Below are 21285 nucleotides of genomic sequence, written 5' to 3'. Positions count from 1 at the left end.
GCCCCTCCCTCCCCAACTCGCCTGAGTGCCTCCAAGGACCCTGCCCGCCATCGGCCGACACTCCAAGCCGCCGGAAAACATGCCCCAAAACTCTCCTTCGCGTAGCACGCCGCTTTAACTTCCCATGTTGATTTCGGCCAATCCAGCCACCGATTGATCCGGGTCTTGTCCCAAAACCCATCTACACCTAAAGAGCTTTCCATAGACACCAAGAACACAAAAATCCATCGAGCGATTTGTCCAATTTTTATCCGGGAAGTTTTAGCTTATTTTGACTTTTGGGCTAGATTTCTCATAAACCGTGAACTCCATGAAAAATCCGAGAGTATCAGAGTGCTTCCCTCGGCGAGAGCTTCACGGTAATACCCATTTCGAATTTTTTCGACACCGTTTCTTAGTGGGTCCTATGGAAATTCGCAGTATTTTTCCGAGCACTAAATGAGCTTAATAAATTCAGTAAAAATTTTGTACTAACCCTCGTGTTATGGGCTTCGTGTAGGTATATTCAATTCGAGAAAATTCAATAGTTGCTCGGGTCTACAATTTCATGTTGAGCAGATAGGCTATCGGGAAAGTTGCATAATTGGGTCAAGATTATAGGCTATCCCACCATTTTCAAATGTTTCGGACTCATCTCCAGGGTTGGAATTGGCATAGGTAAACCCAAACCTTACTTTTTCTTAATTATCTAGTGCTTGATTACGATTAAAAATCTATAAAATATTTGTGGTAGATTAGAAAATTATAATTCTTTTTGCATTAACTTAATAATATTGCTAAGGACCGCGGGGCAAAATTTTAGAATTTTTAAAGCTCAATTGGGTAGTTTTTGCAAAAGGGTTATTTGTAGGGACTAAATGATAGTTTTTCAAATTTTGGTGGTTGACTGTTTGGATGGGCCCAGGAGGGGCCATGTGATGTGATTGAATTGTGGTTGTATGACTTGTGGATATAGAAGTGTATTTTGAACCCTTTTTCAGGTTGGGTAGGTCCTAGGTATAGGGGAGACTCTGTCGAATTTTCGACACGACTTAGGGTGTCTTTGGTCCTTTCTAAACTTATATTGAGTCAAATATATTAAATAATTATAATAAAATTATTAGGTGAGCCGGGACAGCCTTCCTCCTCTTCCCAGGCGTCGCAGTGATCTCGGTTTAAGTCTGTGAGTAAAATATTAATTTTAATTATAATTTCAATATTATTATATGTTCAGATATGCCCATGCATCACTTATAAATATGTATCTATGTAGTTAAATACTAGGCATATTTTATATTGCATTCTTAATTGATGAAGTGCCATAGATATTGTTTATGGTAATTTGGAGTAGTGTGCGTGTGTTAGCGTGCATGTGGTGTGTGGTATTGGATATGGATAGGATGGGTAGACGTGGCTTGAGACACTCGGTGGGACCCATTCCTTTATGGATAAGTTGGGGTAGGCACTGCTCGAGATGATCTCGCTAGCCCCCGCATTTAGTTTATCAAGCGAAAGTCCGGCTTGAGAGACACTCGCTGGTAAAGGTTGGATTAAGAGAGTCGTATAGGGGATCAGCTCCCATATATGTACTGTTTGAACATTATTGGGTGTGTGAGTGCTCCAAATTGCCTTTTTGTTGTTATGATGTGATTTGTATGAAAATTTTGATGGTGTTGCATTCCACTCTTCAGGATGTATTAGCTTTAGATAGCTATAGAAATTATGGTTAAAATCAGTATTTTACTCTCTGAGTCTAACGCTCGCTCCTGTTCACCTTATTTTTTCAGGTTACAGGAGATTTCTTGTTGAGTTTTAACCTGCCTCTCTCCTTTGCAGGCAATTTATTAATATTTGTTATGCTTGTACAATTTTACTAAATTCTAGATTCCGCATGTGTTAGGAGTATTTTAATCAATTTGGGACTGTAATATAATATTATATTGAATTTGTAAGAACATTAAATGCATGTATGTATGCGTGTGATTGGATTAGAAGAGGGAGCTGAGCTCCCATTTGATTTTATGACATGATGAGTATGTGGAGGGTGAGCTGAGCTCCCCAAATTGTTATATATTGTGCTTACAGGTCGAGCGAGTTAAAAACTCCTCGTTGTATGATCCATGTTATGACCGGACTTTGTCCGGTTAAATTATTGAAATTAGGCTTAAAATGAGCCTTAGGATTGGGTTAAAGAATAGTTAGGCTTACTACGAGCCTTGAGGGCTTTAGGCTGGCCCAGGTCCTAGTGCTGATCCGGCCCATAGGTTGGGTCGTGACAGCAATGACTGTTCGTTAATTAGTGAGTAGATATTGATTTTATTTATAATTTTTATATTATTATTATATATTCAATGCATGCTCATACATTACTTATGCGTATATGTATGTAGTAAAAATTAGGTACGCTTATATTGCATTTGTTCTTGATGATATTGTTGAGATTGTTATTTTATGGTGATCTGGAGCTGCGTGTGTGAGTTGGTGTGTATGTGGTGTGTATATGGACATGGGTAGGATAGGTAGACGCGGCTGAAGCTTGACTCGCTGAGACCCGATCCTTATTATGGATAAGGCAGAGTAGGCACAGCTTTGAGTTGATCTCGCTAGCCCCCGCATTTGGATATTAAGAGAAAGTCTGACTTTGAGTTGATCTCGTTAGTAGAGGTTGAAACTAAGAGAGCTATATAGGGGATCAACTCCCGTATATATATATATATATATATATATATATATATATATATATATATATGTAGGGGTGAGCATTCGGTTCAAACCGAACCGAACTGAACCGAACCGAATTAAATTATAAAAACCTAACCGTAAATTTTAGAAATTGAATCGAACCAAAATGGGTGAAAAATCGAATCGAACCGAACCACTCTATTTCGATTCGGTTCGGTTTAAACCAATCGGTTTGATTTTTTATTGATTTTTTAATTTAGACTTGATTTTCAAGTTATTTGGTCTAATTTTAACTTTGGTTTGAACCTAATAACCATTAATCAATGAAATTAAACAATTAATATATATATAATTAAATATGATTCATAAATTTTTCATAAAAATAAATCAATTCAAAAATCGATTTAGTTCGATTTAGTTTGATTTGACTATATAAATTATTATTCGGTTCGGTTCGGTTTAATCGATTTTTTCTCTTCAAAACCGAACCGAACTGAAATAACCTAAATTTTTAAAATGTAAAACCAAATTGAACCGATTGAATTTTAAAACCAAACCGATTGAACAGAATTGACTCGGTTCGGTTCGATTTTTCGGTTTGAACCGAATTCTGCTCAGCCCTATATGTGTGTGTGTGTGTGCGTGTAGATGTGACACACGGGTGTGTGAGTGATCTAGATTGCTTTTGATGTGATTATGACTTGACCTGTTTGAACTGTGTGAAGGTGTTGCATTCACTTTTATGGATGCACTAGATTTAGACAGTTATAGAAATTGTACATAAAATCAATATCTAACTCTATGAGTTAAACGCTCACTCCTGTTCTCCCTATTTTTCCAGATTACATGAGAGCTTATTCTTGTGTTTTACCTGCTTTTTTCCTCACAAATCTATTAGTTTCTATTTCCATATTTTGTATTGTTAACTTTGAATTCTAGATCTCTGCATGTGTAGAATCATTTTATTTAACTTGGGATTATAAGATTAATAATTTTAGGGTTATAAACTTATTAATCTATGTATATATAAATGTGTGGATAGATGGCTTGTTGGATGAGGGAGTTGAACTCATATTTGATATTATATTGATTTGTGGATGATTGCAAGAGTGAGCTGAGCTACCCAAGTGATTTTATTTTAATATTACAGGTCAGGTGAGTTGAAAACTCCCCATTGAATGATCCATGTTATGGCTGAACTCTGTTCAGTTGATTTCTTTAAATTGGACTCAAAATATGAGTTTTATGGATGGAATGGAAATTAATTAGACTTACTATAAACTTCGAGAGCCTTATACTGATCCAAGTCTTAATGCTAGTCCGACTCATAATTTGAGTCGTGACAAATGATATACCTTTAACTACTAAATAAAACTAAGCTAGGCACAGCTTTTGAAGCAACTATGAGACTGAAAAAAAAAAAAAAAACCCTTCATTAAGATGTTATTATATAGTAACTAATACAATCATGGCTAATACCCTTAATTACAATATTTATTAAAGAACTTTCACAACTTTTACACGCACAACCACAAGGCCATCGGCTTTGATTAAACAGTCCAAGATTTAGGGCAGATGCCCTTTTCATCATTGACTATTGAAAGGACACCCTTTTCAATCAACTTGCTTCCCTTAATTATATGTAAGCCAATCCCCACCTCTTTTTGAAAAGAAAAAAAAATCCCTTGCTCTTATCCTTCTCAAGTCTCAACTCACCCTACAATATTGCTCTCTTCTCCTCTTTAACGTTATAGAAATACTATCCCCTCTCTCTCTCTCTCTCTCTCTCTCTCTCTCTCAACTGTACTATCAAGATCTCCAAATGAACCAAAACTTGTTGTTAATACCCTTCTATCCATTCATTAATCTCTTTATCATCACTTTCCTTCTCCTCGCCATAAAGGCCACAAGTGCATATGTAGATCCTCAGTACTTGACTTGCAGCATCAACAAAACATGTGGCGATGGCCAAATTATATCCTTCCCATTCTATATTCAAGACCAGCAAGAATCTTTCTGTGGTTACCCTGGATTCGATCTCGTTTGTCATGATCGCAGTCCAGTTCTCAGACTACGAGATGATAATTATATTATCCACAAAATCGACTACAAAAACCAGATTATTCGCGTCTCAAACGCCGCGTTTTTCCATACAAACACCGCTTGTGTTTCTCATCGATTCAAAAGCACATCACTACCTGATGACCGGTTCAATCTATTTCCAAATCAGACAGAACTGTTCTTGCTTTCTCGTTGCAACTCAACCCTGCTAGGAGGTAGTAATAGTGAACTTCAAAAGTACAAGGTTAATTCTTCTGTCGAAACTGAAGCTGGTCCAATTTTATCAATGTTTGATGGCGATCCTCTACTGGGTAGTGCACCAGAGGTCTGTGAAAAAGAATTGGTGGTTCCTGTGGATTCGCAAAGAGGAGAGAATGAAGGAATTGAAAGGATGCTAGAAAGAGGCTTCGTGTTGAATTGGACAGCAAGTAATTGCAGCATATGCGAAAGTAGTGGAGGTAAATGTGGGTTTAATAGCAGCACCTACCATTTTAGGTGTTTCTGCCTGTAGTTTTTTAGGCAGTAAAAACGATGAAGAAAACAAGAAATACTTGACTGCAAATGTCATTTTATTTTATTCAGCAGCAACTTGTTTAAATACAAAACTATTAAACAAAAATTCCTAAAAACAAGGGCTTATGATTATCATGATAGATTACCATGATAAACTAAACTTCTTATTGAAAATCTAAAACAAAGTGATAACAACCAAAGTCCTAAAAATATGGTGGATAATCTTCTGAAATCATATCAGATTTGCAGCTTCTAGAGACACTTCCAACACTCCTCCTTGGATTTAGAAGCTGCAAACTCCAAGTTTCTTCCTCAAATGCTCGAACCTGCTAGGTGAAAGGGCCTTAGTGAAAATATCAGCCACTTGATCCTCTCTGCTTTGCAAGAAACTGCATTCACATCTCCATTCTTCGCACTTCTCTTAGAAAAACAATTTGATGTTGAAATGTTTGGTTTTACCATGAAACACAGGATTAAGTGAGATTGCAATTGCCGCTTGGTTGTCCACTAAGATTTTTGTGCCTTGCTCTTGCTCCAGCTTGTAACTGATAAAATTTTCTTCAACCAAATAGCTTGGTTGGCCATTGCGATTCTTTAGAACGAACTTCGCCACTTGTTGATTGAGCAACAACTTCACGCTTTTGGAACACCAAGAAAAACACTGAACCCATGGTAAAACAAGACTCGAGGTACTTTTCATGTCATCCAAGGAACTGCCCAATCACTATCTGAATAACCATATAAATTGAAATTTTGTTCCTTGCGATTACTTCACACCAAAGTTAATTGTTCCTTTGATGTATCTTACAATTCTTTTGCAGCCTTTAAGTGTAATTCACTTGCACAATGCATGAATCTTGACAAAACACTCACCGCAAATGTAATGTCGGGCCTTGTTGCAGTGAGGTACATTAGACATCCAATTAATCCTCGAAAGTGAGCCTCATCAACTTTTTCACTCCATCCTCCTTGCCGAACTTCTCCTTTTGATTCATAGGAGTGCTCATTGCTTTGCAGTCATCAAGTTGAAACTTTTGAGAATTTCCCTTGCATACTTCTTTTGACAAATAAAAATTTCATGCTTCCTTTGAATGATTTCCATTCCAAGGAAATAAGACATAAGACCAAGATCTGTCATCTCAAAGACATTCATCATTTCGCTTAAAATCTTCAATAAGTGCAGATTGCTTCTGTCACCAAAAGATCATCAACATATAAAGAAATAATTAAAATTTCGCTCCAGTACTTGATGTAAAGTGTTGATTACGATAGGCTTTTAGAAAGCCTAAAGTCGATAGATGATCATCAATTCATTGCACCACACTCTTGGTGCTGCTTTAGACCATAGAGAGCCTTTTTTAGTAAATAGACTTTGTCTTCCCGCCTTTGATTACAAAGCCTTCGGTTGTTCAACATAGATCTCCTCTGCAGAAATCCATTGAGAAAGGTGACTTGACATCCATTTGGAACACTTGCCATCCTTTCAGATCGCAATGGCAAGTAATAATCTGATTGTATCAAGCCTAGCAACAGGAGCAAAAGTGTCGAGTAATCAACTCCAAATATTTGTGCATAACCTTTTACTACAAGCCTTGCTTTGTGCTTGTTCACGTAACCATCGAGATTTAACTTGGTTCGAATACCCACTTGATACCTATGACATTTCTATCATGAGGTTTTGTACAAGCTCCCAAGTCTGGTTTTTTCAATCATGGACAGCTCCTCTTGCATTGCAGTCATCCATTTTGTGTTCTTCTTGGCCTCCTCAAAGCTTGCAGGCTCACAAACCGCTACATTGCATCTCCGATATATGTCGAAAGCAATCTAGTGCCTCTAATAGGTGGATCATCCATCGTTTCTTCCGGTATTAGTTGGGGATTGAGATTTTGAATCTCCTTTGAATCTTTCCAACTCCATTGCTTGTCCTCCATGAAATGCACATCCTCGCTTACAAGGATTTTTGTTTTTGAGGTGATAAATTTTGTAAGCTTTAGAGATAGTGCTATAGCCAATGAATATTCCGTGTTACGCCTTTGATCAAGTTTGTCACGCTTGACTGAGGTACATGTGAGTAACATAAACAACCAAATATTTTAAAAATCCAAAGAAGGTTTGAAACCAAACCAAGCTTCAAAAGGTGTTTGATTGTGCAAGGCTCGTGTTGGCACTGCTTTGAATGAAAATCGCAGATTTGCGACTTAGCCCAAAATCTTTTGGCAAGATTTTTGATGAAGCATGCACCTAGCCATCTCCATGATTGAACGATTTTTCCTTTCACTCACCCCATTTTGTTGAGGAGTGTAAGGAGCGATAAGTTGATGTTCAATTCGGCTTGATGCAAAATTGTTCAAATTGATCCGAAAGGTATTCTTTCCCATTATCGGACCTTAGAACTTGAATATTACAAATGCTTTGATTCTCTACATGGGCTTTAAATCTCCGTAACATTTGTGCCACCTCGGACTTGTATTTAAGAAAATAAATCCAACACATTACGGTTAGATCATCAATAAAAATGACATAATAAAGACTTCCCTTTAGTGATGGAGTTCTTTGTGGTCCAAAGAAGATCGGTGTGAACTAACGGAGTTTTTGTGTGGCCCTCCAAGCACTTTTAGGAAATGATTTTCTTGTCTGCTTCCCAAATTGACATGCCTCACAATCATTTAAATCATTGTCAAGGTTGGCACTCCATGAACTAGTTGATTTTCTCGCATGTAAATCATTCCGAATGATGGAAATGACCCAATCTCTTGTGCAGAGATCGCTTAAGCTTGTCAGAATCGGGAAGGCACCGCTTCTCCTCCTCCATTGGATCAAATGAAAACTCTTGCTCCTCATTTTGATTTTGAACATCTCCGCCCGCTTCGGATCCTTGATCATGCAACATTTTTCTTCAAAAATAACTTTGAATCCTTTCTCAAGCAGCTGTCCAACACTTAGCAAATTTTGATTAATTTCAGGTACATAGAGAACATCAGTAAGAGTTTTTGTACCTGAGTAACTTGTTAAAACTACAGTGCCTTTTCCCTTCACAGAGATGTATTCACCATTTCCAATTTTGACCCTTTTGACCTCAGTCTCCGTCAATTCTTTGAACAGATCTTTGTCGTAGGTCATGTGGTTGGTGCAACCACTATCAATTAACCAAGATTCACTTGAGTTGCTGCTGGAAAAACAAGTTGCAACAAAGAGCTGGTCCTCTTCCTCTTGCTCGGCATTTTGTGCCTCTGCTGCTTGTTGGGGAGTTTTTGCTTTGCATATTACAGCCTCATGCCCCATTTGGTTGCACTTGACACATTTAGCATCTGGTCTCCTCCAACATTTGAGATGTGAATGGGATTTGCCACCACAATGTTGACAAGGTGGAAATTTTCCCATTTTGAAGTTGTTGCTTTTATTAGGAGCAGCAGGGTCACCATCTCCAGCCCTGTTCTTCTTGCTATTCTTTTTCTTTCCCTTTCCACCAAATTGGTGCTTTGCTTGTAAAGCTCCTTCAACTGTTCCTTCTTGTCGTATAAGCCTTCTTTGTTCAGTAGCCTGCAAAGCATTAATTACCTCTGCAAAGGTAATACTGGTAACATCCTTAGCATTTTCTAATGAAGAAATTGAGGCTTCAAACCTTTCTCTGCATTACAAGGAGTTTCTGAACAATTCTAGATTCAGGAAATTCAGTGCCAAGAAGTCTCACCTGATTTGCAATCTTAAGAAGTTTGTCAGAATATTCTTTGATAGTTTCTGACTCTTTCATCTTAAGTACTTCAAATTCTTTAATAAGATTGAGCACTTTCATTCCTTTGATCCGTTCATTGCCTTGATATTCATCACGAAGATAATTCCAGATAGCATTTCTTGATTCTAGAGTCATGATTCTAGTGAAAATAGAAGAAGAGACAAAGAATGTAATGAATGGCCTTTGCCTTTGTCTTCTTTGTTTTTCTTTCTTTGTGATGTCTGAGTTGGGCCAAGGTGGGATTCTCAGGAAGAGCAGGGATATGAAAGTCTGCTTCTTCCACAGGTTCCCAAACATCCAAGGCTTGAAGGTAGGCTTCCATGCGCACTGCCCACATTTGATAATTTTCCCCATCAAAGGCTGGTGGAGAAATTTGAGAGAAACCTATTTCAGCATCCATGGCTTGAAGGTTGATTTTAGTGAGAGTAGGGTCAGTGTTTAGGAGCTCTCAAAGACTCACAAAGATACTCACAGATCCCTTAAGAAGAGAGCTCTGATACCAATTGTAGTTTTTTAGGCAGTAAAAACGATGAAGAAAACAAGAAATACTTGACTGCAAATGTCATTTTATTTTATTCAGCAGCAACTTGTTTAAATACAAAACTATTAAACAAAAATTCCTAAAAACAAGGGCTTATGATTATCATGATAGATTACCATGATAAACTAAACTTCTTATTGAAAATCTAAAACAAAGTGATAACAACCAAAGTCCTAAAAATATGGTGGATAATCTTCTGAAATCATATCAGATTTGCAGCTTCTAGAGACACTTCCAACACTGCCCAGACCGGCCTCACGGGTGGGATTGTAAACCTGACCCTCCAGATGCAGGTGAGATTTTTCTTCGCTGTAGATATGGCTGTCAATTCATGGCATTACTTTGTTGGTAAACAATCATTTAAATTTATCAATATTTTTTTTTTGACATAGTTTCATTTATAATTACTGAAATTATAATAAAATAGTTAAAATAAATTATATTTATATATAATATAAAATAATCAAATAAATACAAACAATCAAATAATATAAAAATATAACTAATACAACATTAATGTAACTTGAATTATTTTTAATAGATTGATTAAAGTTTGAAAGCATGCAGAGTGGAAATGGGACTACGATAGGTATTCACAGGAAGAGGAAGGAAATGTTTATCAGGTGGCAAACCGATATAATGGGGGTTGTTTGGTTGTTTGGTTTATCTCATCAGTGTAGCTGATAGTTAATACACACTCAAATACGGGTGAATTAAAATATTTGATAAATTTTAAAAAATAAATTTGATAACTGATGTATAGCTGATATAGTACCTATCAACTTTAAAACTTAAATATATTTTTAGAATTATTTCTCATCGGTTATTAATTGATAATTAATTTATTTTATTTTTTATTTTGATAATATTTTTTTATTTAATTTAAAAATTAATATTATTAATATTTTTATATTTTTAATTTATAATTTTAATATTTTAATTAATACATTTCAATTTTATTAAAATATTTTTTATTAACATAAAATATAAAATATTTATTTATATCTAAAAACTTAAAATTAATTATAAATTTTTTTTATTAATAATAATAATTACTTTATTATTTTATTTATATTTTTAAAGTTATTTAATTATTTTTAAAAAAATTTAATTATTTTTTTATTTTAATAATAAAATAAATAATATAATATAATAAATTAATAATTTTATATTTATTTTAATAATATAATATATTAATTTAATAATTATATATTTAATTTAATAATAAAATATAATAAATTTATTATTTTATTTTTATTTTAATAATAAAATAAATTATATAATATATTTATTTATTAATCATTTTATATATAAATAATAATAATTAAATATAATTTTATTAAATATTTAATATAAATCAATTATTATTAATTATCAACTATTAATTAATAATAATAATTATCCATTAATAATTAATTAACTACTACATACAATAGTTAAACTAACTATATCCATAGATGTAACAGAGAGATCTTAAAATCCAACTTCTAAACGCCCAACCCAACTCCAACCCTAACTAGGACAGAAAAACACAGCAGATATAGCTCTTAATGTTGTCGCCTCCACAAACTATCACCGGAATGCTTGAACACTGAGGAGAGAACTGGACCAGACTAGCCCTTATCTACCATCGAAAGTGATAGATCAAGCAAGGATAGGATCCAAAAAACCAGAAGAACCAGAGATTCAAGGGTGGACTTTAGGACAAGGAAGTGAGAAAACAGAGTACAGGAACTAGAGAGAAACAGTCCGCACCGTTAAAGCCTCGAGGGCGTTGGTAACTTTGATCGATAAGCGTCCCAATCGCGCTATACCCTTCTAGCCACCAATGATCGAAAAAAGACCTTCATGCCTCTAAATTAACAACCACACACACAGGGCAAAACAAACAAAAACTTCTTTACTCAGCACCTACATCTGTAAGAGGATCAATAAACACACTAAGAAAGCATAACAGAACCCATAGCAGGCCTAAGAACCTCTCCCTTCAGCGCATGCTACTACACCAGACAAAATCACAAATATTTACATCCCCGCCTAGCGACGGGGAGGGAAACTCACCAGAATCGGGTAGTGAAAGAGGCTTTCCAAGCAAAGGAAGCCGTCGAAAACGGTAAAGAAAAGGTCTTAAAATCCTAGATCTAAAAGAAAAAATTAGGGTAGGAGAGTTTCTCTCTCTAAAAGACAAAGAGGTAACAAATACTGATGAGGGCGTGTTATTGGCAAATATGGCATGGGGGTTTTAGCCTAGTGATGAAGTATTCGTCTTATAAGAAGACAAGAGATTCAATAAATTCAATTTCTTGTAACTTAGGTCTAGACCTTGCATAGAAATTTTCTGATATGAACCAACCCCATAAGAATCCACTACTTTACCAAAGAAATTCACAAATCCAAATAATTTTAAATTGGGTTTTGTGCTTTTGTGTTTGTTTGATCCCAAAGGTTAAATACATGCATTCAAATTCTTAATTGTATAACCCATAGTAGAATATTTGCAATTTGTGTTTTTTTTTTTTGAAAATTACTTTGTTGAGATTTCGAAGTTCGCAAATTTTTTCAGCATAAGTTCAGGGTTTTTGTTCAACACCATAGTTCTTTGTACATTCTGCTGCAGGAAAGAACAAGTTGGGATTGAGGCTAGGATTGGCATTGGGTAAGTCAATAGCTAAAATTTCTCTGCTTTATATGTTTGTTCTTAATGCTTTATTTAAACCTTTCCATATTTAAATAACTTTAGTTTGTTTGAAAATGAAATATACTTTTTAGCTTAATTTTTACATTAACATTACCTAGTTAATGCTTAATTATCTAGAAAATGATGTCACAATGAGATTTTTTTTCGATTCTGAGACACCTATTTCTATTTCCATTTCATTTGCAAGTGAATTAAACACGCCTACAATAACTTAATTGAATGGTTTTGTTCATACAGTGCCTCATTTTTGTTTGTTTGCCACAGGCAGTGCAATTGTAGTTCTTATTGTGATTGCAGTCTGTTGTCTTATTAGAAAATTGAAATGCGACTACTCCATTTTCTTTTGGAAGAAGAAAACAAAAGAATATAGAAGCATTGATGCCTTCCTCAAGAACCATGGACCTATAACCCTGAAAAGATATAGTTATACAGAAGTGAAGAAAATGACAGAGACCTTCAAAGAGAAACTAGGCTAAAGAGGCTATGGATGTGTGTTTAAAGGCAAGTTACCTGATGGTCGTCTCGTGGCAGTCAAGGTCTTGAAGGAATCAAAAAGTAATGGGGAAGAATTTGTTAATGAGGTGATTGTCAGCCTTTTAGAATTTTGCTATGATGGTCCCAAATGCGCTCTAATTTATGATTTCATGCCTAATGGATCTCTTGAAAAGTATATATATAAACAAAATCCCTTGAGAACTAATCATGAATTGGGATTGGAAATACTACATGAAATTGCAATTGGCATTGCTAAGGGGTTAGAATACTTGCACCGAGGTTGTAATACAAGGATATTGCATTTTGATATAAAGCCTCACAATATTCTTTTAGATGAAACTTTTGTCCTAAAATTTTAGATTTTGGTCTGGCTAAAATATGCCCTGAAAGAGAGAGTATCATATCAATGATGGGCACAAGAGGGACTATTGGATATATTGCACCCGAATTATTTTATAGAAATTTTGGTGGAGTATCTTATGAATTTGATATTTATAGCTACGGGATGCTAATGCTAGAAATGGTTGGAGGAAGAAAAAACATTTGCTTTGTGGAAGATGATAATACTAGTGAGATTTATTTTCCAGATTGGATATCCAAGAGTCTTGAACAAGGTGAAAAGATTGGACTATTTGGGATCAACGATGAAGAGGAAAATCAAATAGCAAGAAAAATGATCCTAGTGAGTTTGTGGTGCACACAAACGAATCCCTCAAACCGTCCTTCAATGGATTAAGTTGTAGAAATGTTGCAAGGAAGCATTGCATCCTTGCCAATTCCACCCAGACCGACCTTGGTTTCCGCATCAAGATCACTTCCGCGCGAGCAACGATAAATTCTTCAACTTCAACAACTGGCATAACAATGTGAGTCTCCCGAGTAAAGAAATGTATGCTTCTTTGAACTCTATATAAGAGCTTGTTAGTCTCTATTGCCCTCAGTGATTGCTTAATTGGTTGCACCCTCTCTTTATGACTCAATTGTATTTTTTAAGGAAAAACCACTGGAATCATAATGTTTTCAATTTCACTTGATAATTTGTTTCTTTGTCCATTAATGAGTTAGTACTAGAGATTTGAGTTCTAAACACTGCCTTCTTACATGGAGTTTTGAATGAGGAAGTACGCATGGAGCTTCCACTGGTTTCGAAGCCACAACAATAAATCAAGTCTGCAAACTTTAAAATGTCTATATATGGTTTGAAATAGGCAAGCAGACAGTGGCGTGCAAAATTATTAGATGCTCTCATAACAGGGTTTTTAGCAAGCTCCTTCTGATTCGTCCTTGTAAGTCTACTGACTCAACATTCAATGCTCTACTTATTTATGTTGTTGATCCTAGCTAGCTAGTAACGATATTTCATAGATTCAGCAAATAAAAGTTTATATTCGTGACACTTTCAAAATCAAAGAAATAGGTTGATTAAAATGCTTTCTGGGAATTGAGGTTGCAAGGTCTTTCACAAGCATTAATCAATCACATAGAAAATGCACTTTTGAATTGCTTGCAGACATTGATTTTTTGGGATGTAAGCCATCCCAGTCTCCAATGAGTTACACCAATTAAACTAAATTAAAATATATTATCAGTTATCAGTTAAAAGAAAATTGAATTTAACCAAAAACAAAAATATTCATTAGTTATCAGGTATGACTGAACTAACTAAAAAAAAATATATATATATATAATATATAATTTATATTATTAATTAGTAAAATATTAATAAAAATATATTTGTTTTTGTTTTTTATTTATAAAAAATAGATATGATAGATTTTTTTAATATAATTTAAAAATTAAATATTATTAATAAAATAATATAGATGCTAATAAATTACTTATCATTAATACATAGTTGGGGCTTTATCTTTTCTTCAGTTTTGTTGTTCTAATTGATGACCAAAGTTGGATTCAAATCATAAAAAAATCACAGTTTATTACGTGTCACACATTTATTCTTTTTTAGAAACCAACTTGTATCTAAAGTTTACTGTCCCTACTAATCTAGATTTATGCCAGGCAGATCTACAAACGGAGGCAAAACACTCCTTACTAAGTTTTAAAGGTGTTCTATATCCAAAACTCGAACTTGATATCATTAGTCAAGAGAGAAGAGACCCTTAATATTCTATCTCACCCCAGATTATGTGTCGTGTATATTTCATTGATAAATGGTATTTTAGTTAATTAATATTTTGTCATATAAAATTAAATTTAATATAAATATAATTAAAAAAAATTCATTAAAATTATAGAGTCCAATAAAAAAGAAAATTGTAGTATTTAAAATCTTAATTTTCAAAAGTTGTTTGAAAGAGTAACAAAGAGGACAAAAGAAATAAAACAAATGGTGCAGAGGATGATAAAATTTAACAAATATTGACATTTGAAATAAATAATAAAATAAAATTAAACAAGAGAATTAAAAAAAAATTATGTAGAAGTAGAAGTTTTTTGCAATTTTAATAAAGGGAAAGTGCAAAATAAGAATTCTATTTTTACATACTTTTCATTAAATTTTTGGATAAATTTTTCCCATCATTCATTAATTTATGAGTTATTTTAGGATCATCCCCTAATTTTAGTTTATATCATAAATATCTTCAAATTTTAATTTAAGTAACCTAAAAAGTCTCTAATTAAATTTTAATATTTTATATATCTTCTTTCAATTTAAATGAGTGTAATGACTTCTCAATTTTAATTTATATTATAAAAATTTTTAAATTTCAATTTAATATATAAAAAACTAATTATTAATTATTTTTATTAATTTCCGATTAACTGAGAATAAAATATCAATATCCGTATTATTTTTCTTTTCTGCTGAGTCGTGGCGGACCAAAACATACGCTGCAAGAAATTTCACAAGGGTACCCCACCTTTGCTCTTTTTTCCTTAAAGTCTATATCCCCAAGTCTTGCATGTCAATTTTCCAAGTCAACTGACGTGTTTACCATCTCCATAGCCGTATATTGTAGAGGGGTAATAATGAAAGAGAATTACTAACCTTCTTGGTGGTTCTTTCCTTTCAATTGGTTCATGGCTGCTTTCTCTTTGATTCTTCTCTTTGCATTCTTTCTCCCTCTTTTTCCTTTTATCAAGGGTTGTCCATCTGTTCCCTGTGGAAGACTCGGAATGCTCAATTTCCCTTTCACGGACACATTTGGATTTGATGAGGGATGCGGTCCCTTTGTGGTGGATCATTGCAAAGGAAAGGAAATTCCGAAGATCCAGTTTGATTGGCGACCTGGAAAATGGTATCAAGTCGAAAGCATCTTCCCAATTGAAGAAAATGGGATCCAGTTATCGACCAACATTTCGGTTACTGACATAGAGCTCCAGAATCAGTTGAATTCCAGGAAATGTGAGTCCTTCAACAATCTGAGTCTTCCCAATCTCACATACGCATCTTTTCAAATTGACTCCAGTCTAACAACCATATACAAATGCAACCACTCTGTAGATTTTCCAGAACCTTCTTTTAATTTTATTAGTTATACAGAGTGCCCCAACTTCAAATTCTATTATCCTAAGAAGGATAATGCAAGTATACCGAGGCCTCAGCCTAACTGCTCAATTGTGCAGCTCCCACTAAACACAAACAATGATCATGACGACATATTCCGAATGTTAGCTGCTAACTTCTCTCTTAATGTAAGCATACGGCTTGATTGTTACCACTGTCATTTACGTGGTGGAGAATGTAAAACCAACAATGGAACAGTGAAATGTATTGGTGGTCCTCAGCCACTGCCTCCTCCAGAAAGACACAAAGGTACAGTGCAGGCATATTTCTTTAGACAAGATTCTAAATACAACTTGCACATATGTTCCCTGTAGTTTATATCTTCAACTTTTTGCATCTATATCCTGTATGGTTTGTGATAGTTTAATTTAGTTTTTTAAATAGAAAGCAAAATGGATTTGTTGCTCAATTTTTAAGGATCAGAGTTTGACTCTGGTGGCCACATCACACAGGAGATTTTTTTTCCCCCTTTTTGAATCCTCTAGTATCGATGTGTATAGTCTTCTCTTTGCTGAATAGAGAACAAGAATTTTAATGCAAATATTCGAAATCTAACATGTGATACCTTCTTATGTACTTATCACAATACCAAAAATAAAAATAAAATAGTTCTCTGCTGCTTATTAGCAGGTTTTGATCCAGCCTCTCTGCTTTCTCTTCTTATTCGTGAATATTTTATTAAACTCTTGGCATATATACATTTGCCAATTTGAATTTGGCATTTATTTAATATTTAAAACTAACACTATAGTTCTTTGTACTTATGTTGCAGGATCACGATGGAAACCTGTAGGTAACATACTTGCTCACTTCTCAAATAATTCTTTTTCAACATTCATCAGGAACTTCCCAGCATTACATTTAGGGGAGGAACTAGAAATTTTTGTTTGAGGGCCAATATAGTAGTAAAATTACATGTTATTGATGATTGTCAATTGATTTACTTAATTTTATAAAAAAAATTTAAAAATAATATTATATATAATATTTTAAATAATTTTTAATAAATTTTCATTAAAATTAATAAAAAATATAAATTAGAGTCAATTTTATATTTTGAATTAATGCATTTAAAAGAGTTGTAGTAACTATATAATTTATTTTTCTGAAAAAATTAAATAATTTATTTATAAAATTTTATTTTTAATAGTTTAAATAATATATAAAAATCTGAGATTTGTAAATATATTTTATGTTTTAGTTATATATATAGATAAATTTTATTAAATTTTCATTAAAGTTAGTAAAAAAATATAAAATTGAAGTCAATTTTATATTTTGAATTAATATATATAAAAAGAGTTGAAGTAACTATATAATTTATTTTTGAAAAAAACTAAATAATTTATTTAAAAATTTTGTTTTTAATATTTTAAATAATAAATAAAATCTGAGATTTATATAAAAATATTTTATGTTTTAGTTTTATTAGTTAGCATAGATAAGAAGAAAAAATATTCTTAATTTGTAATTATCATTTTTATTTTTAATGTCTTAAAAATAATTATAAAATGTTATATCTATACTACAATAAAACAATAAAAATTATTTTAAAGGACCAATAATTGAGATAATATATATATATATATATATATATATATATATATATATATATATATATCTGTGTGTGTATATAGGTTTTAAGAGCGTTGAGGCATGGTCCCACTAGTCCTCCTCGGCCCCTGATTACATTAGTTTCTTCCATGAATTTATGTTAAGTTGAAAGTTAAATACTGTAATTCTAGGTATGATAAGGTATTGGATGTGCTACTATCACTATATGATAATAATTTTTTATGGTCCATTGGTAATGGCAACTTTCTTCTGGCATCGATATAATAAAAGAAAATATGGTCATCACTAGCTAGTCAATTAATGGGTATGTGTTTTTAATCATACATTTGTAAGTTTCTTCAAATTTGTAATAAGCTTGTTAAAATCCCGAAATGACTCTCTTGAAAAGAGATCATTTTCCTAAAAAAATGACGGTTTTTATTTTGATCAGGTTTTCCATTGATTAATTTTTATTAGCCTCTCAAATGTCAACAAATATAGAAAATGCTTTTTCAGAAAAATATTATTTAGAAGTTTTTAAATTAATTCATGTACATATAATAGATAAGATTTCGTGAAGAAAAATGATTAAGATTTACATATTATTCGCTTAGTATTGTCGTTGCTCTTTTTTTCTTATTTTAAGATGCCAATTTGACATTGCATTCATCATTCAACTTTAAAGTTTTGAACTAACACCATAATAATTTAACTCTGTTTGCAGGATTCAAATTGAAGCTAGGGCTAGGTATTTGACTTCCTGATCAACAACTCAATTTCTCTTTTGCATATATTTCTCAAGAATCTTAACATCCAATGGAGAATTTCTATTATGATGGTTTCTTCTACATTATTTTTTTAATCTCCTTTTATCCATTGTTGCAGCCCTCTCAGCTTCTGGAATTGCACTTCTAGTGATAGTCTTTTGCTTCTGTAGAAAGTTATCATCCAAATACTCCATTTTCTATTGGAAGAAGAACACACAATGCCATCAAAGTATTGAGGCGTTTCTTAAGAACAATGGAGTGATGTCACCAAAAAGATACAAATATACAGAAGTTAAGAAAATGACAGGATCCTTCAATGACAAACTAGGCCAAGGAGGTTATGGAAGTGTTTTTAAAGGGAAATTACCTGATGGCCGTCTTGTGGCAGTGAAGATTTTGAAGGAATCGAAGAGCAACGGGGAAGAATTTATAAATGAGGTTGCAAGCATTAGTAGGACTTCCCATGTCAACATTGTTGCTCTTTTAGGATTTTGTTTTAAGGGTTCCAAACGAGCACTAATCTATGAATTCATGTTTAATGGGTCTCTTGAGAGGTACATATATGAAGAAAATCCCTTGAAAGCTGATCGTCAACTGGATTGGGAAACATTACACCAAATTGCACTTGGTATTGCTCGAGGATTAGAGTACTTGCACCGAGGCTGTAACACAAGGATTCTGCATTTTGACATAAAGCCTCATAACATTCTTCTAGATGAAACTTTCTGTCCTAAAATTTCTGATTTTGGTCTAGCAAAAATATGTCCTAGAAAAGAGAGTATCATATCATTGATGGATGCTAGAGGGACTGCTGGATATATCGCACCTGAAGTATTTTGTAGAAATTTCGGAGTGGTCTCTCACAAGTCTGATGTTTATAGTTATGGGATGTTAGTGCTAGAAATGGTTGGAGGAAGAAAGAATATTTGTGTTGCTGTTGATAATACCAGTGAAATATATTTTCCTCATTGGATATTCAAGCGTCTCGAACTAGGAGAAGAACTTGAACTTAATGGAATTGATAGCGAAGAAGACCACCTAACATCCAAAAAAATGGCGTTAGTGAGCCTGTGGTGCATACAAACTGATCCCTCAAATCGGCCACCAATAAGCAGAGTGGTAGAAATGTTGCAAGAGAGACTCGAGTCACTACCAATCCCACCAAAACCATACTTGTCATCCCCTTCAAGGTCTTCTCTAAGATCAACAGCAAGTTCCTTGATCTCACAACAGTAATTGTACTGATTCTGAGAAAGTAAAAAATACTTATCGCTGGCAATTTTGAGGCTTGATAGCTGCTTACTAGGAATGTCTTCTGAAAATGTAACATAGTCTGGGAATAGGCTTGTTATGTCAGCCTGGTTCAAAGTCTTCTCATTGCTATTCGGTAATGGTTGCAAGATGAATCCATAATATTGCTCTATTTCAGAGTAATCTGTTGGTTTAAACTTTTTTTTTTTGGGTTTGTTTAGTGATAATTGTTCTGCAATTTGAAAAATTATTTAGCCCTGATTGGCTATATTATTATTACTCAACATTAGTAAAGTATACCCAAATTTTAACATATATACAAAGTATATAATGATAATGTGTGAAAAATATAATTCTAATGCGGGAGCTTAATATCTTCCTCTACTTTTATTATCAGATATATTTAGGCTCCATTAAATAAAAAAATATATATAATTTTAATAATTTATAAATTATAAAAATAAAACAACATATTCATGCTTACCCTTGTTTGTTTTATTGCCATTCTTAACTTGCTACAAAAGTGAAATCTTTTTTCAGTTAGGGGTACTTGAGCACTAAGCCCTTCACTTACAAGTTGCAATATTTTAAAGTAAGATTTTATAAAATAAAGTTTATTAAAGTAAGTTTTTTCATAATTTTGAAATCTTTTTAATTTTTTAGTGATTGAAAGAACATAAAGATTTTTTTAAGTATTTGAAAGTTTTAAAGGAAAATCTTATTAATTCATTAATTTTATTGATTGAAAAATGAAGATTTTTGAAAATTTCAAAAATATCTAAAAATCATATTTTAAAAAATTTTCCACCCTCCCTGTAACACCCTCACGGTAGGTTGTCCGTGCGTTCTACTGTTCCGATAACTAATGTCTGTCTGGACAGTCAGGATGTCTGGAACTACATTTAAATGATAATGTGTAGACATAAAATGATGGAATAAATGATAAGAAAATATAAGAAAAAGTAAGAGAAAATAAAAGAGATAAAGTGCGATGTGTGACCACTTCGGGAAGTCACTGCGTAGACAGTTGATGACCCCAGGACCACGGAAAACCCTAGGAAATAATTTTCGAGATCTAATTAAAGGTTTATTGAAGTACAAATGACATTAAAAATGTTAAAGAAAAATTTAGTGAATCGGTACAGGCGAAAACGAAAATTTAAGAAATCGGCGGATCAGGAATTAAATCGGTATTACCGAAAAAGTCCGAATATGACCCTAAGAGGGGCATTTTGGTCATTTGACATCTAGAGTTGACTTTTGACCTAAATGTCCATTAAAATTAAGTGGTATTAAATTTTAAAAATCACATAAAAAAATAAAATTATATATAAAATGCAATTAACGGAAATAAATGGGTATAATTTGAGATAATTAAAAGTTTGATTATTATACTAATTAAACTAAGGTTAGTGGAGGTATATAAAGCACATATGCAATTAAACTAAGGTTAGTGGACTTGTATTAGCTAATTGTTTCCAT

General features: G+C 33.2%; 2 protein-coding genes and 1 pseudogene across 3 annotated transcripts; all 3 read left to right on the top strand.

Moving 5' to 3' along the window:
• The first annotated feature begins 4146 nt into the window (after nt 1-4146).
• Nucleotides 4147-5233, top strand: LOC131169050 (LEAF RUST 10 DISEASE-RESISTANCE LOCUS RECEPTOR-LIKE PROTEIN KINASE-like 1.2). The gene has a single exon (XM_058138954.1). The coding sequence runs from the start codon at nt 4484-4486 to the stop codon at nt 5231-5233; it is 750 nt and encodes a 249-aa protein (XP_057994937.1). The 5' UTR covers nt 4147-4483.
• Nucleotides 5234-9101: 3868 nt separating this feature from the next.
• Nucleotides 9102-13753, top strand: LOC110660789 (LEAF RUST 10 DISEASE-RESISTANCE LOCUS RECEPTOR-LIKE PROTEIN KINASE-like 2.1; annotated as a pseudogene).
• Nucleotides 13754-15564: 1811 nt separating this feature from the next.
• LOC131175400 (LEAF RUST 10 DISEASE-RESISTANCE LOCUS RECEPTOR-LIKE PROTEIN KINASE-like 2.1) lies at nt 15565-19986 on the top strand. Of its 2 annotated transcripts, XM_058139596.1 has the most exons (4): nt 15955-16069; nt 16291-16480; nt 18510-18533; nt 18671-19986. In XM_058139596.1, the coding sequence occupies exons 2-4, from the start codon at nt 16333-16335 to the stop codon at nt 19786-19788; spliced, it is 1290 nt and encodes a 429-aa protein (XP_057995579.1). In that variant the 5' UTR covers nt 15955-16069; nt 16291-16332; the 3' UTR covers nt 19789-19986. The 2 variants fall into 2 exon arrangements, with proteins under 2 accessions (XP_057995578.1, XP_057995579.1); XM_058139595.1 differs by having other exon boundaries at nt 15565-16480.
• The last annotated feature ends 1299 nt before the right edge of the window (nt 19987-21285 follow it).

This window comes from Hevea brasiliensis, chromosome 17 (genome assembly GCF_030052815.1).
Source record: "Hevea brasiliensis isolate MT/VB/25A 57/8 chromosome 17, ASM3005281v1, whole genome shotgun sequence".
NCBI classification, from domain to species: domain Eukaryota; kingdom Viridiplantae; phylum Streptophyta; class Magnoliopsida; order Malpighiales; family Euphorbiaceae; genus Hevea; species Hevea brasiliensis.
Note: the sequence above shows the minus strand (reverse complement) of the source record. Positions and strands in the feature narration are given on the sequence as shown.

What these genes read in the sequence shown, in the direction of transcription:
- LOC131169050 (XM_058138954.1), top strand. Translation starts at nt 4,484, where the DNA reads ATGAACCAAAACTTGTTGTTAATACCCTTCTATCCATTCATTAATCTC.
- LOC131175400 (XM_058139595.1), top strand. Translation starts at nt 15,745, where the DNA reads ATGGCTGCTTTCTCTTTGATTCTTCTCTTTGCATTCTTTCTCCCTCTT. An exon ending in TCCTCCAGAAAGACACAAAG is followed by an intron (nt 16,481 to 18,509) that starts GTACAGTGCAGG and finishes CTCTGTTTGCAG; the next exon opens with GATTCAAATTGAAGCTAGGG. An exon ending in CAAATTGAAGCTAGGGCTAG is followed by an intron (nt 18,534 to 18,670) that starts GTATTTGACTTC and finishes CCATTGTTGCAG; the next exon opens with CCCTCTCAGCTTCTGGAATT.